Genomic DNA, 17243 nt, shown 5'->3' with positions numbered 1-17243 from the left:
CTGGTAAAAAGGGAAATAAAGCAAAAACCAACTATATAAAATAAGTAGTAACAGTAGCATCTTGGATGAGAAGAAAAACATCTTCAAGCAGAAACAAAGGAAGTCCAGTTGCCTTTTGAAAAAGTACCTTTGGGACAGTATATGACAGATTTTGAAAAAAAGTGGAGAAAGCATCTTATAAAAAGGCAGAGATGAATAGTTTGTCTTCTTCTCATGCTTTAGAAAAGAACAAAATGGCTAATGTTTCTCAAATCCTTTATTACAGGTCAGCGACCCAGACTAAATAAAACTTACTAAATAAACTAGCAGAGTAAAGCTACAGAATATTATATATAAAAGAAGGCATACAAGACAAAATATATACAATTACGCTTGCATTCTTTTGCTATAAGCAATGTACAAATTTTACAAGCTACAAAAACAAACTTTGCAATGGCATGAGTTACTTTGAGGTCCTTATCTGCTACTAAAAATTGCAGATAAAATTCAGTCCATCCATCCTGGAAACAGAGTTAGACGAGGCACTAAGAGCCTATGTCTTAATTGAAATTACAATATAACAGAAGACCTCCAACACTGCCGATGGTATAATGTTCTATCATAGCAATATAAATGTTCATCAACATTTATTTTTTAAGTTAATCTAAGGGGGCGCAGTGGCTCTGCAGTTAAAAACACTGAGCTCATCACACTGACACACTGAGCTCATCAACTGGAAAACTGACGATCTGGGTTCAAAACCCAAGCACCATGTGATGGGGTGAATTCCCATTCTTGCCCCAACTCCTGCCTACCTAACAGTTTGAAAGCATGCAAATGCAAGTAGATAAATAAGTACCACTTTGGTGGGAAGGTAACAGCGCTCCATGTGCCTCCGCATATAGACATGCTGGCCACATGACCACAGAAGTGCTGGCTCCCTTGGCTAAGAAACTGATATGAGCACCACCCAAATGGAAAGGAGAAACTTTAAGTTAATCCGAGTACAATGCCACATGGAAGGGTGAATTGCTATTGTCCAATTGTAGCCCAAGTGAGAATTTTCTATATTCTGATTGAAATTCTATTTCAGGGATCCTTTGTTTAAGTACCACCATTACCTGATCTTGTCTATTGTTTCTTTGCAACTCAGAGATTTAAACAGAGAGAAGAAAAGAAGGAAAAGAATAAAGCAGTTAGCTTTATTTTTTTAAAGGCCTAGTTAAAGTTTTCATAAGAATATTCAAGAGCAGAAAAGCATCCATAGCAGTTGAAATTTCAATTGTGATGACAAAACCTGCATTCGTGAAGTGATAACATCAACTCTGTTCCTTATCAATATGTGTGAGCCATGACTTATTAAATGGGGTAGAAGTTGCATCATGATATCGTGATGCACATTTTGGTTATTTTCCCCCTTCTCCATCCCAGATGCTCCCACTGGCTATCAATCTTCATATATTTATCTAAAACAAGAGATTTATTATTATTTTTTCTTCCAAACAAATCCACAGAAATGTTTGACTGGTTCGCATTTTGCTTAACTCTGCAGTACCATATGGAATGGAATTACTGAAAACATGAGATGCTGCGTAAATATTATTTTATTTCTTTAGATTTGTATGCCACCCTTCGGAAGGAAATATTCCCAAAGCATCTCAGTCAATTGACTCATTCATTTCCAGGTGGCCACAAAGAAACATTTGAAATAAATGCAAAGAGAGCTGTGCCTCTAAAGCAGCCTCTTCTTCAAAAGAACAATACTAAGCACAGTGGAAAATGTTCAACATTATCTTTCCATTTCATGATAGTTAGAACCTATTGAAAGGACAAAAGTATTGTTTCAAACACAGATTCACCTTCCAAATGAATATAATCATATTTAAGCTACTCAATACAGCTTATGTATGCATATGGTAGCTCAGGGGATGTGGTGGCTCAGTGGCTAAGACACTGAGCTTGACAATCAGAATGGTCAGCAGTTCAGTGATTCGAATCCCTAGTGCCGTGTAATGGAGTGAGCTCCCGTTACTTATCCCAGCTTCTGCCAACCTACCAGTACGAAAGCATGTAAAAATGCAAGTAGAAAAATAGGAACCACCTTTGGTGGGAAGCTAACAGCGTTTCATGTGCCTTCGGCGTTTAGTCATGCCGGCTACATGACCACGGAGACGTCTTTGGACAGCGCTGGTTCTTCGGCTTTGAAAAGGGAGATGAGCACTGCCCCCTAGAGTCGGGAACAACTAGCACATATGTGCGAGGGGAACCTTTACCTTTATAAATGGTATCCACCTTCCATCACCCTTATCGTATAGCCTAAAATCAAACCTTATTAATTTCTGTTTTAACTAAACCATATTCATAAGCCAAACTTGTGTTCCTGATCTTTGTTTTTTTAATTCTAGTTATGAAAGAGATTTTTTCAGAACTGGGAATCCAAGAAATAAGCAGCAGGTATTTCCTTTTTCCTGACATCCTGTTTTTGCCTTCTACAATTTCTAAGAGAGAAGGGGGTTTGGAGGAAAGGCTATTATTATTTTTTTAGCATCAATTAACCAGTACCTAGAAAATCTCTGCAGTCTGCTAACAATAAATATTTTGAGTTTATTCTTAGCAGGCTTCTTCTATCCCGCTGCTTTAGGATGTAATTCTCTGCACGTTCATCTATTAGTGAGTGCCACTGAAGTAGTACTGGTTACCTCTAAGTGTATACAGCATATGTGATCTAGTGCTGCATTTTTTCTCTACCATGTTTCAAACAAGGTAATCTAAGAGAATTCAGGCCAAAAGCTTTCCAATTTGAAAGATCCTCTTTTTATCTCAAAACAGACCATTTCCAGTTCAAACACAGCTGATTTTAGTCCAGAACAGCTGTCTCATACTTGCAATGGGCTGTTTTGTAATATGGTGTTTCAATTCAAAATTAATCCAAATGATTTATCCATTATAACATATAACTATTTAGTGATATTTATCAGTTATTCAGCCCAGCCTTCAAAGCTAATGATAATAATAGCAGCATACTGAATAGCATATCTAAAATCAGAGGATATTCCTGAAAATAATAATGAAATGGTTGGAGAAAGCAAATTTGTGTGCATAAAAATTCCCAATAGCCAAATCTAGCCTGAACATGGATCAGTGATGCAGATTTAATAGGAAAAAAAGTTTATTTAAGGCAATACATGGAGAAGGATGGGCACAGCTGACCACCCACCTACCTGCATCTTAAAAGTATTAGGTAGAGTCAGCAAGCAAAAGACTCTGTGTGTGTTGGAACAGCAATAGAAGGAATAAAAACAGGGCATGCAGAGTAAAAGACAAGGGAAACCCATGTGGTCAGTAGGCCATTGAAGAGCTGAAGAATCAGTGTCACTAAATTCAATAATAACAATAACAACAACAACAACCTGCTTTTCCAAAAAGAATTACCTTACTCAGAACTGCATATATACTCAGATGTTACCTTAACAGCTCTTTGGTTTTGGGTTAGGATTTGAACTGTTACGTTTTTTACCAATCCCAGACTGTGAATTGAATTGAAGATTAAATCTATAAAATAATATAATAATAATAACAACAGTAATACCCACTGTCAAAAAAGTGATACTCATTGTCATCAGGGCACTTTGTACCATGTCCAAGAATTTTATAAAACACATCAAGAAATTGCAGCTTCCTGCAATAACACCAGTGGAACTCCAAAAAACTGTGCTACTTGGAACATCGTACATCTTAAGAAGGTACTTGGTTGATACCTAGGACACTGGCAGTAATCCGTATCAACCATTAGCACCAGTCAATGGTATTTCTGATGCATTTTTGAATGTTCAGTTGACTGAATTTCATGTTTAATGAATAAAGTAAATAATAATAATGTAAAATATCACACAAATGCTATACAATCATTATAAAAATAAATCAGAAACATCCAATAATGTCAAGTCAGAAATCACAAGCTAACTATAATTTATAAACAAACCATTGCTGTAATAATACTCTAATTTTGGCAGAATCATAGATTATTTGTTTAGCAATTCACCTAATAAGGATTATTGTTACAAAATATAGTTCCAAAGAACTGTAGCAGACAAGTCAGGTTCATGTGGCATTAGCAAATTTGGTACCTTACGTGATGCAAGTTATTATAACAAATTAAATATATGAAACAAAGTTAATGACCAAGTTTATCCAAACTTGGTTCGTAAGTGGAGTAGCCCACAGGAAGCAGTTGTAAAACATTCATAAAATAAAGGTCTCATTTATGTGAAACAATGAAATAACAGATTCATGCCTCTTGAAAATTGGAGCAAACTCCAGTTAAGATTGTGCTGTATCTGGAAATTACAATCAGTGCAATATGCAACAATATATTCCTGATGGGTGTAAATCTAGGTTTCACATAATGTGTATACTAACAGATCTGTACTGGTTGAAAATTGGACATGGGGCACAGTTTAACAATTAACCTATAACGTTATAGTTAAATGGACCTACCTTTACCAGCTAGCAATTTTACAAAAAATGCATATTTCATTTCCAGACTACAGAAATTCCCAATACATATTCCTTTGAGAAAGAGATAGTCTTCATCATCTACCCTCAGTTATATCTCTAACTTCTCCCTCTGCTGGAGATAGATAAAGGTTGGTCCTTTTCAGACTAGGGCCAATATTCAAGAAGCTTTATAAAGCTGGGGTCAGGAAAAAATTAAAAGTTTTATTATTCCTCAATGAAAGTGCCAGTGTGGTGGGGTAGTTAAGCTGTTGTAATAGGAATAGGGAGACCATGTTCTAGTTCATCTTTAGCACAGAAGTCAGTGACTTTGGACCTAGTCCCTCTCACTCAACCCAAGACTGTAAAATTGAAAGTCCAGTATGTTTGAGTGAAATTTGCAGACTACATTGGAGAATCCCCACAAAAAAATTCCAGAAAAAGACATTGCTTAAAGCACTTCCAATTTGTTGCCAAGAAAATTACTTACACGCATCAATCACCAGACATTGAATGCAATTCAAAGGAGATTTTATGTATATACAGACAGCACATGTTCTATTGAATTATTCCTCCAAGCAGTTACAGTTCCAAAATCCAACACTTGAGTTTTATTTATATATTTATATATGTGTCTCTCTCTGTGTGTGTATGTATGTATGTATGTATGTTTAGTAAGATGGGAAACAAATCTTCTCTCCTGAATAACTACTGTGACTCATGTTTAAGTTTAACTTAAACTGGCTTTTAATATATGCTGTGTTTGACATACAGTTTCACTGCCACCAAAATTCCTAAGGTGAAATATGAATTGAAAGAACATTCTTCGCCGCCTGCATCAGTTTCACCAGCACCTTCAGCTGCAGTAAGTGACTTACCGTTACTTCAGTTTTGTTAGCGCATATATTTTATTAGAACAAGGTAGTTACTAGACAGAAGGTTTTTTTTAAAAAAATAACCAAAACAAGGATGTTCATCCGTTAGTTGAACTTTTACAAAGTGGCAGATTACATTTTACGCTCTAAGCATATGCCTTGGGCGTATCTGAATACTATAAACCCAGCAAAATATACACATCTATCCAGAATTTCTCTTTTATTGGTTTCCAAGGTTTTTTGTTATAAGAAATTCCTTCTTGCTAAGGACTCCTCCCCCCCCCCCACTTTGTATAGGTACATGCACAGGAACATAGGTTCTTGTCTAATGTTAGTTTTGGACTATTGATTCACCTCGTAGATCGATATTGCTAACACTGCCTGGTGGGAATTTTTGAAGAATTGGTAGCAAGGCTAAGATTAAAGCTAATATTTCCTGCCTGGAAACATTTGCTTTACAGTGAGCTACAATTGTGACATACAAAACATCACATCCGCTTCAGCAATTCTCCCATGGTTACTTAATTCTGGAGTATAGAAAGATAATCTAACTCAAGTGACAAGTTAATGACATCATGAACATTTATGGTACTTTTGCCACTCCGACGGTTTGATTTTTGCTTTTGGGACAAAAATGGGAAATGTTATACGGTATTTCTTGTTTGCTAGTTTTCCAATTTCCAGGACTTATCTACACAGGAGAATATCTTAAATAACTGCAAGGACAAATACTGTCAAAGTATTTTATCCTATCACTGCAGTCTCTGCCTCACTCATATGATCCATACCCAGACTTGTCTTTTCCCACTTTAATTCTTTTTTTTTCCTGACTGCTTTTGAAACTTGGAAAAGATGGGCATTTGTCATGGTTACAAGTGCTAGTAGTTGAGGTTAGTAACAATTGAGGTTATTAACAATTCTAACAGGAATCACTAGGGAAAAGGCAAGTTATTACTTCTAACATATGCCTGATGAGATTGAAAAGGAAGAGAAGAGAGAAGAAGCAGCATAGACATATGTCAGGAGTCTCCAATCTTGTCAACTTTAAGATCTCTGGACTTCAACTCCTATAATTCCTCAGCCGCCAATGCAGGGTGAGGAATTTTGGAAGTTGAAGTCCACAAGTCTTAAATTGCCAAGTTTGGAGACCCTTGACATATGGCAATCTTAAATCTGCCCTCAAGGTGGAGGAAAGGGATTAATTTTCTGCCTGAAAGCATTTTTTGTGCCTTTCTCTAGGAAAAGAGACAGTTCCAGCTATAACCCTTATATTTTCCATAACTTTCAATCAATGCAAGCAGCAAAAAAGTTGATTATTTGCTCATTTTGTTGACGGCGTGGGGGTTTTCGAACCTTCCTAAACTGAAAAATATAGGTTATCTGCCAAAGACCTCCTTTACTTTATTCTAAATAATTAGTCATTAGTTTAGAGGAAAAGGAATGTGCAGATTTTTTTAAAACAGATAAACAAATCCAAGGATTGTGTAAGGAAACATTCATTAGACAGTGCTGATTTTTCTTGTGTACATTCTATAAAAGAGGTTCAAACACTGGTTGGATGGGATGAATATTGCCTATGTACCCAACCAGAGATAATGGTCATTGTGAAGGTTAATAAACAAATATAATGTTGAATAATTGTTAAATATTGTGAATTCTTTTGACTGCAGCTGCACTTGAACTGCTTGTGCAAGGTCTGTTTTATGTATTTTTTTCTGCCTATCTAGCATTTGACCTACATACATGGTCTCCTACGAAAGCTGCCTGAAAATATTGCAAGTCATTTCAGAATAAAATTTGCAGGAGGGACCCATTTAAATGTTCTTTAAATCATTTGCTTATAAAGATTTCCCAGATTACCTCGGTATCATCTTTACTTAACAGATTAATTACTCTGCAGTTAGCTATTAAACTAGCAATTAAATATTTGTCGTCATGATATACTTCTTGGCAAATGAATTAATTAGCACTGAATGTTGAGAAATGGTTGCTAAATAGCAGGCATTATGTTGTAACAGAATAGAGTAATTACATTTCATTATGAGTATTATTAATTTTATTAACTGAATAAATGTCAAGTATTTCCTCAACTCCTACTCCAAGCTGTATCATATACTGTTTGAGAATCAGATACAAAAGTAAGATGCACTCACTGTCTCAGTACAATTGCTAAATTATCATGTCTGGAGTTAATCACAGCACAAAATGATGAAACATTCATTTTCAGAATTTTAGTTCCAGATTGAAATGCAACAGTTAGCATCATCATCATCATCATCCTATCTTCAGTGCTGTCATCAGGCCAAATAGTAAAAAAAAATGCTATGAAAAAGGTTTGATAAATTTTTAAAAGATATTACAAGGCATGGATATATTAATTAATTATTACTCACATTTTGTTTTTGATGGAAGTTGAAGCACTGTTAATTAATACTTTCCCATATAGATAGAAGAGCTCCAGGATTTCCATTCTGTATGTAACCAAGCAATAAAAATGATTACAAAGGCTTTCGGATTATTGGACTCTGAATTTCAAAAACTTAATATGTAAGTATTTTTATTCTACAGTTTACTCAGAGTAAAATAATTTCCTCAAAAATCAGAAAGTTAGGTTTACCCTGCAAAAATATCATAAGCATAGTTGTTATTACAGAATATACTACAAACTGCCTGCAAATGTAATTGTTTCATCTTCATCTTAACTATGACTTTTAGTAAAAGTCAGAATAAAATACGAAGCATAATATAGTGATGATTGTTATCGGCATATTTTTTTTAAGAGCCGAGGTGGCGCAGTGGTTAAATGCAGCACTGCAGGCTACTTCAGCTGACTGCAGTTCTGCAGTTCGGCGGTTCAAATCTCACCGGCTCAGGGTTGACTCAGCCTTCCATCCTTCCGAGGTGGGTAAAATGAGGACCCGGATTGTTGTTGGGGGCAATATGCTGACTCTGTAAACCGCTTAGAGAGGGCTGGAAGCCCTATGAAGCGGTATATAAGTCTAACTGCTATTGCTATTTAATGTAGGACTAGCCAATAACCTGGAGGTGCCTGGGTATGTATTTATAGGTGGAAAATGTCCGGACCAAACATAATTTCTAATGTTGGATTTCCCCCCTTACCAGAGGGAGCTCCCTTCTGGAGTACTGTGAAGCTGTTACCATGGCAACTCCACTGCGCTGTACAGTAGAAGCTATTTTATAGCAGTACAGTAGGAGCCATTTTAAGGCACAACAGGCTGTATCTTAACAGAACACACACCCCGAGGGGTGTTGGGAGTGTCTTACCCCCACAGTATTTGTTTCCAGAGAGTAAGTCATCTGTGTACCAAGTTTGGTTGAAATTGCTCAAGGCGTTCCAGAGTTATTCTGGAACATACACACTCATAAAGATAGATAGATAGATAGATAGATAGATAGATAGATAGATAGATAGATAGATAGATAGATAGATAGATAGATAGATAGATAGATAGATAGATTAGATAGATAGATAGATAGATAGATAGATAGATAGATAGATAGATAGATAGATAGATAGATAGATAGATAGATAGATAGAAGATTAGACTTGTACAGAAACAAAATGAAAGAGAAAAACCATCAGTTTCCCTAGTTGAACAGAGGAAAATTCTCCATGGGAGGAAGAGGCTTCCTTGGACTCAAGCCCTATATACAATATCACTCTTTAGTTACAATAAAAAATAAAGGTGAATTAAATTCATGGGGGTGGAGGCAGTGTCAAAATCCAAAAGAAGCATCTCAGCTTTTAAGAAGAGATTGGATAGCCATTTGTCTGAAATGGTATAGATTCTCCTGCCTGAGCAAGGGACTGGACTAGAAGACCTCTAAGGTCCTTTCCAACTCTGTTATTCTATTATTCTGTTAGCTGCACAGTCAAATGGCCTTCCCTTTTTATGTGTGTGGCAAAGGAACAGGCCTTCAATTGTATGGGCTTTGTTACCTTCTTCATTCCCCCCATCCCCAAATCCAATTGGAAATAGGCAACACGGATGAAGGTAAAATTGCCTTTAGATCAACTTATGGTACCCTATAAGGGCAGATCCATGTTCTTTTCCTGACAACAGTATAGAGGAGTTTGTCATCATCTTCTCCAGCATATATTTCCCAGTTGAGATCATATTTTGAAGATATTTTCTATTTTAATTAGACCAGTGTAAAAAATAAGTTAAAACAATATCCCTGATCAATTCCCTTCTTAGCTATCTACAGGCTATATTCTGGTGTTCTTGCTGAGTAAGACTTTTTCCCCCTCCAAACAAAATAACATTAAAATATGAGACATGTATGTATGTGAGTTTAATCAACATAAAACTATAGCAATATAGTACATGTTCATGGTACTTCTTTCAATTACGGAATATATATATGAATGGATGTATATAGCTATTTCTATATATCTGTTCTGTACATTTGTTTGTGTTTGTTTGTTTGCTTGCTTTTTTAAATAAAGCACAATTCTTATTTTTTAACATTTCAGGATAAAAGCTGAACTAACTCAGGCAACCAAGGCTTTTCAGCATGAAAAAGATCAGTATGACAAAAACCTGGAAAACCAGCAGAAGGTAGGGTTTATTATTAGTTAGTATTATTAGTTAGTATTAATATTATTTCTGTTAGTACTAGTGTTGCAAATCGGGGCTACCTTCATTGCTAATTCCGTCAAGACCTTCAACAAGCTAATATCTCCTGGGAGACCCAAAATAAAATTATACTTAATAACTAATGCAATAGATTCAATATTTTTGAAGTCTATACCATTCCAAGGCAAACAAATAAACACTTGACATTTAATAGTTAAAATTAGCAGTCATACAGAACTCCAAGGCAATTAATAATCCATGGGGAAATTGATACATTCACTTCAGTGAGAGTTAAGACCTGCAGTGAACTCACAGAAAAGTATGGATCATTTTTGTGGAGTCTGCCAAGTTATTATTGGCAGGAAAATAAAAGGAAAAAGAAGATGCAAAAATGTCTTGCCATAGCAAGGGATGGGGAAAAAGTTTAAGGCTTCTTGTTATAGCAGAGAACAAGAAGTTTATAACATGCAGCATTCATAAAAAACCTACACACTCTATGAGTTACACTTTTGCACAAATACCACCTCTCTTGGGAAGGGAGAATAAAATAGAAAGATTATAGTCCTGTGGGGGGGGGGAAGGGAAAAATGAGGATTACTCAACCAAAGTTATCTTAGGTCTCTGATGGCAAACCAATGGCACGCATGTCCAGAGTGGCACGCAAAGCCATGTTGCCCGGGACGGGCGGCCCTGCCTGTTTGTCTTCTGGGTTTCTGGTATGCATGCCAGCACAATGATCAGCTGTACTTCTCACATGCTGAAAACCGGTGTGGGCATGTGTGGTGGCCACTGATTGTCAGTTGCGCCTGCATGCCAGAACCCGGATGTTTGGCTTTTTTGGAGTGCAATCCCTTTGTGCACATGGAAGTGCCAAAAACTGGCCTGTGCATGTGCACCGGCCGTCTGATTGTCTTGTACGCATGTGCGCTAGAAGCCGGAAGTTCAGCTTTTCCGGAGTACAGCCCTGACAAGCATGCGTGCGCACACACGTGTGATGTTTCTGTGCAACCTTTTTGGCGCTCGGTGCCGAAAAGGTTCACCATCACTGCCCTAGGTTTTTTGAAAGCTGGTGTAGTAAGAAAAGACGTATTGATTGTCATGATCTCTCCTGGAGGGAGAGAGAAATTTGAGTCTACGGATACATCTTCCCATTGCCTTTATCTCATTGTCAGTCACTGAATTCCTAATTCTTTAAGTTCAAGCACCTCTGGTTACGAGGAAGAACGAGTAGAAAGGCTTTAAAGGCTGAACAAGAGCAAACCCCAAAGAGATGGAAAACCCTAGAAAGATAGAGAAAACTTATATTTAAAAATATTTCAACATAACATTAACATTTTAAAAAATTACATATTAATAAAGGAAAATGCAAATTTATAAAGATCATATTATAGCACATGCAAGGAATAGAATCTGGTGTCTGGGCTGGTGAATGGTTACTGCCAGGCAATATTGATCTTTAAGTGTCAAAAAATTCACTGGACATGTCAAACATACGGTATTTTTTTTGTATCTGCCATTGTTTTACTACACTCCACTAATCAGTGGTGTGAAGGGCGGAAGATAAGAGAATGTTTTTAACAGTCTTAGGTCACAGTGCTTGGATAGATCATCCTTGAGTCCTTTTGAAAATCTTGGGCTTCCTATCTTTGACTAGAGTAAGAAAACTGAGACAAACTAATGATGGCAGTGAGGGAGGGGAAATAGCATTTGCTTAGCACTACTTACAGCTGCATTTCTTTAGATAGCCTTCACTTGTTATAATTGTTAACAAAGCTGGGGAACTGATGTGAATTAGAGGTGTATTTATGTAGTTGGTAGATGGTGGTAAATATTCTTAACTTTCTAATAAAGATTTTTCTTTCTTTAACTCAGGAGCTACAAGTGATGCTAGAAAAACACAAAGTCCAAAACGAAGCATGGCTCAAAGCCAGAGCTGAGGAGAATGACAGGGAAAAGGAGGAACTCTTCAAACTGAGAGTAAATATTTACAAAACTCAAGAGAAGGGTAGAGGCTGGCAAGTTTCCCAACATTTCCTTATCCTCTTTCCCCTGAGTTGCTTTTGATGTTTGACATAAAACAACTCCCTGGAACAAAATTTCAGCCCTGCAAGATAAACATAGTACCCATGTTTCAAAACTAAAACCAGTTTGATAAAGCTGCTGCATTTGCTGGAGCTTGGGAAAGTTAAGATAAATTGTGTTTTCAGAAATAATATTGTTTTTTCTGTTCAGTGACATTGAACAAGACTCTCACTGCCTTCTAGATTAAATAATTTTGACCTAATTGCAATGATATCCCTGAAGGATCTATTAAAACAACACTCAGAAGGTCCCTGTTTCTATTGAAATTGTAGTGTGCAGTCCTACATTAAAAAGAGCTTTGTTTCAGTCTAAACCACAAATTTTGGTGAGAGAGAGAGATTAATAGTATTTTCTGAGTAATGGATTCAAAAATAATATTGTTCACTATTGTTAAGCAGCATTGCAATCTGGCCAGACAAATCCAGTTATTGGACAGCTAAAAGATTTAAATACAAGAATATTCCCTAGTGGAATATTAAATTACATATTTGTTCCATTTGTGTATTGAGTTGGGCTGGGGGATCTATTTTGGATGCAAACTGGAAGAGTGGAGCAAAATATTCCCGTCTTTTTTTAATTATACAGCTGTAAAGTAAGTTTTCCCCAGTTTGGTTCCAGGAGTGGACAGAAAGTGAGCAGGGAGAAAAAATCTTAAAACTATATCATGGTCTAGGGAAAGCTATAAGGTGAGTCTATGAAGGCACATCTCAGTCCTAGTTTATAAGAGAAAAGATTTTAAAAGTTAATATACCGGTACATCCAATAGTCCCAAATATCAAGTATGACTCAAGTCTGTTTTCTATTTTTGCTGTTTCTAAATACATTTTCAGTTTTTCATCATAACAATAAAAGTGTATCACAGACAATGATTACATTTTAAAGTAAAGATGATCTCTCCACAGCCTTAAGCCTTAATAAAACTCTAAAAATTCATTTTACTCTTACCAAAACCACTTCCAGCTAAGAGGTAGTATTCAGCAGGTTCTGACCAGTTCTGGAGAACCAGTTGTAGAAATTTAGAGTACTTCAGAGAACTGGTAAATACCACCTCTGACTGGTCCCACCCCCATCTATTCCCTGCCTCCCAAATCCCAGCTGATCGGGAGGGAATGGGGATTTTGTAGTATCCTTCCCCTGGAGTGGGGAGGGAATGGAGATTTTACAGTATCCATCCCCTGCCAAACCCACCAAGCCACATCCACCAAGTCATGCCACACCCACCAAGCGAGGCCCACAGAACCAGTAGTAAAAAAAAAATTGAATCCCACCACTGCTCTAGCTGCATCACAATATTTCAATTCCATGTAAATCAGCAGCAAGGTTTTCTGCCATTTTGAAGTGTAAGGTCTGAATAAGCCTTAATGCCTTCCTTCTTTAAAACAACAACACTCTCCCAAAAGTAGAATACTATGGTCACCCACATAGGTGTGATACGGCCTTGCATACTGCTGCTCTGCTTCCCTTCTTCCCCAAAGCACATGACCTTTGTAGTACCCTCTACCTTCCCCAGAGTTATGATACCTTGGCTTGGTGTGAACTACATGTTCATTTATTAAAAACAACAGATATTGTGTTATACTTTTTTTAAAATCATGTAGCTACTAAGCAGCAATTGCATCTCAGAAAAATACAGCTCCCACGGAGCTAACCAGGGGTGGGCTCCTGCCAGTTCTAACCTCTTCTATAGAAGAGGTTCCACAAATCTACCGTGTCCAGCTCCCTCCCTCCGACCAGCCACACCATGCTTGCCCCGCCCGCCGCTCACTGATTGGCTGGCTCACCAATCTCCCCGCCTGCCTCTAAGAGTCCTATCTAAACCTTAAAGTCTTAAAGCTGTCAAGTTTGAACACCCCTGGGTTTTTTTTTTCTAAAGGGTTAGGGGTGCAAGGGTCTTGTAACTTGACAGCTTAAAGACTTGCATGCTTCAAATGCCAGAGTTCTTGAGCCAACATTTTGGTTGCTAAGCAAGAGCGTTGTTAAGTGAGTTTCACCACATTTTACTAGTTGCCCACGCCCACCCAGTCACATGACTGCCAAGCCACTCCCACTCAGTCACATGGCTGGTAAGCCACTCCCAGCGGGTCACATGGCTGGCAAGCCATTCCCAGCAGGTCACATGGCTGGCAAGCCACTCCCACAAAGCAGGCCAGAAGAGGTTCTAAAAAAATTTGAAACCCACCACTGGAGCTAGCATACAAAAGGATTCAAATCATCAGAATAGATCTTGTGAGTGTCACCCCTCCTGCTTTTCTTCTTCCCATTCCAGTAGTTTTATTGTCCACATAATTTCATCACACAGGAAGATCGTTAATGTCTACATTAATATTTTCCTAATATTGGGGTGCATTCTTGTGTTAGTAAAGTTAATTAATTAATCTAGAACATCACAACTGAGATCAGTTACAATAATTTTTCATAAAGATTTTAATCTCATTGAGTTAAAAACACAGTCGCTTGTCATGTAACTGATGATTTATGTTTTTCAACTAACTATTGTCAAGATCATCCAACATAAATCAGCTTTGAAAAAGAGACAGAGAATGGAGTTCAATTTTTAATGCAAGTCCTTATTTTTTGTCCCCACATGAGGAAGTGATGCAAAAAAAATATACTATGATGATTCTCATATCACTAGATCTAAATAAACAGCATAAAATTGTTTTCAAAGCAATGTGTATATATGTTAATACATTATGTGCGCATGCATTTTTTTTTTCTGTGAAATATTTCAAGTCAACAACTGATTTTCATTGGAGCAATAAACAGCATTTATTTCTCTACAAGTCCATTTTAATTACCGATTTTTAGTTCTAAAAATTCCCATGGTGAGCATTCACTTCTGGAAAAATCATATACAAAGCAAATAAAACCTCTTGCGCCATCCACTGCCTCAACTAGCTAAATAAAACAGTAGATGGAGCAGGTCATTTTGTTCAGCTAATGCTGTATATGTGCATACTATACTGGTCAACTTAAACCTGTGGTGAATATTAAACCAATTCCATACTTTAACATTACAGAAAAATCTGTTGTAGTTTTCTCTTTGTTATTACTAATTCTTTAGTCTAGTGCAGTGCTTCCCAAAGTGGGCGGCACTGCTCCCTGCAGGGCGGATGACTTAGGGAGGCACTAAGAGGCAAGAGGGTGGCAGGGGGGCGTTAAGAGGCAAGGAAGGACGGTAAGGGGACAACCTGAAGGGGACATTCTCCTAGCAGCGTCTCAGGCAACTTTCTCTCTTGCCGCACAAGGAAGCTGGGTTTGGCCTTGAAACTTGCTGTTCCAGCAATCTGAAGGGGGCATTCTCCCAGGAGCGTCTCAGGCACCTTTCTCTTTAAGTGTCATCTTAATCAAATGAATGATAGTTTATGTAACAAATCATGATTAAATGAGTCATTGCTTAACACAATGCAGCAAAAGAATTTCAGAAGAAAAGCTTCACATGATTTTATTTCCCTCTGGACAGGGTGATTAGAGATTTTAAAACATGTATTTTACTTACCCAAAACAATAATTTGCTCATGAAGATTGTATAACACCTGCTCAGATTCTGGAACCGGAAAACTTTATGGAAAGGGTCTGGAAGAGAGATATGGTTATTTTTATGCCTTGCACATATTCCTTTGGTTCAGAAGTTTAATCTGTGCGCCTTCTGACTTTTCTCCCACAGGAAGCAATTCTTCAAGATCAGGAAAGGCTGAGAGATGAACAGCAAAATGTTCAGCAGTGCAATCAGCAGCTCATTTCTGTAATGCAACAACTCAAAGGAATGTGAAACGTTTGCTGAATGAAGCCTGATCACACAACACAGTGTTGCTTCAAACGGATGAGCTGTTATGTATACTGGGACAAAAGATCCTGCTACACTACCAATTAAAGCTCGATCTTGCTGAGGTTCATTCAACCCTAGGATTCTGGTTCCATTAAATTCCCACTTGCTTTTAAATACATTATAAATTTTTGATGCTCTGTTTTTTTTTAAAAAAACAGATATGTAGACGAGAGCGCCTGAGGTGTTAAATAATGAGGAGGATAAATATACTGAAATACCGCTTATGCTTTTTGTATAAAAGTTTGGATCGTGTGTTTCCGTTCACAAGGCCAGCAGCACATGCTACACACTTAAAAGGGGAAGGAACTTCAGTATTTCAGTCCTGACTTCCAGTTTGTCTCCTGCTGATGCTCCTAATTTTTCTTTTAAGATGTGTCTAAAGACTATGCTATCATTCTTTAATAGCCACATTTCTGATTATCAGAGTAATGGTAACCAATGTTTTGGCTTAGGGTTTAAAAAGGGAGGGGGGTTATTAGGCTTCAGTTCTTAATAGTATATAACAACCCGCTTCCCCTTCCCCATATATGGTTATTCAGATGTCAATCCCATTGAGATAGCTCTAATTCTGCAAAATTAATAAATATATCCTTATTATTTTATCATCCCATTGACCAACTGATGAAAACGTATTGCTTTTCCTGTTTTGCAGCTGAAAGTTGAAATTAAAGACATAATGTTTCGATAAAATTTACCCAATAAACAAGTGACTAACTGTATACAGTTACCTCGACTCTCCTGTATCTTATAGTTCCTTCACTGGACACACAGTAGCTTGGACTCCAGCCTCAAAAGTCCATAGAAAAAATGTTTAGAAAATCATTCTAAACAGTGTAAAAGATGAACCTATAGGTGGAGGGAAGATAAGGTGGACAGTACTTCAAATTTGATCTCCACTTCAGAACATGAATCTCCTGTCTATAGCACCTTAAAGATGTAGCTTTGGCACTGTGCAGCCTCAATATGGTGTTCAAATTGCTAAGAGGGATGGAATAGATATCTATCTCTTTTGAAATAAATGTCTTCCTTCCCCTTTCAACAACTAAAACATAAACATCCCCTCGAAGCACTACTACTATTTTTTGTTTATTCTTCCTCCTTCTCTTCTTCTTCTTCCTCTTCCTCCTTTACCTCCTCCTTCTCCCCCTCTTCCTCCTTCCCTCTCTTCCTCCTCTTCCTAGGGCTGGAAGAAAGCGAAAAGAGAAAGTGTGTCGAATTGGTGAGGAAATTTTATTATTAGAAAAAGAGACTACCCCCCCCCCCAAAAAAAGTTAAATTAAAATTGAAGATAGAAGACTGTAAGTGACGAAATTAATCTACATTAAACTTAATGTGTTATCCTGTTTCTAATTTTTTTTATGGATGGAATTTTTGCAAAGGCTC

The 17243-nt window shown here is 37.2% G+C and overlaps 1 protein-coding gene across 1 annotated transcript in view; it reads left to right on the top strand.

Annotated features, from left to right (window-relative positions):
* LOC106543530 (RING finger protein B) overlaps positions 1–16582 on the top strand; it is a 65960-nt gene extending 49378 nt beyond the window's left edge. Inside the window, exons 14-19 of the mRNA XM_087715906.1 lie at positions 2385–2433; positions 5248–5338; positions 7795–7895; positions 9847–9931; positions 11822–11926; positions 15699–16582. Coding sequence (XP_087572032.1) covers positions 2385–2433; positions 5248–5338; positions 7795–7895; positions 9847–9931; positions 11822–11926; positions 15699–15803 — 536 coding nt within the window. The 3' untranslated portion in view covers positions 15804–16582. The remainder of the gene's footprint in view (positions 1–2384; positions 2434–5247; positions 5339–7794; positions 7896–9846; positions 9932–11821; positions 11927–15698) is intronic.
* Positions 16583–17243: the final 661 nt, after the last annotated feature.

This window comes from Thamnophis sirtalis, unplaced genomic scaffold (assembly GCF_051295495.1).
Source record: "Thamnophis sirtalis isolate CommonGarterSnake01/CBP01778 unplaced genomic scaffold, rThaSir2_p1.2 scaffold_5, whole genome shotgun sequence".
Lineage (NCBI taxonomy): Eukaryota > Metazoa > Chordata > Lepidosauria > Squamata > Natricidae > Thamnophis > Thamnophis sirtalis.
The sequence above is the reverse complement of the archived record's forward strand: the minus strand, read 5'-3'. Positions and strand labels throughout refer to the sequence as shown.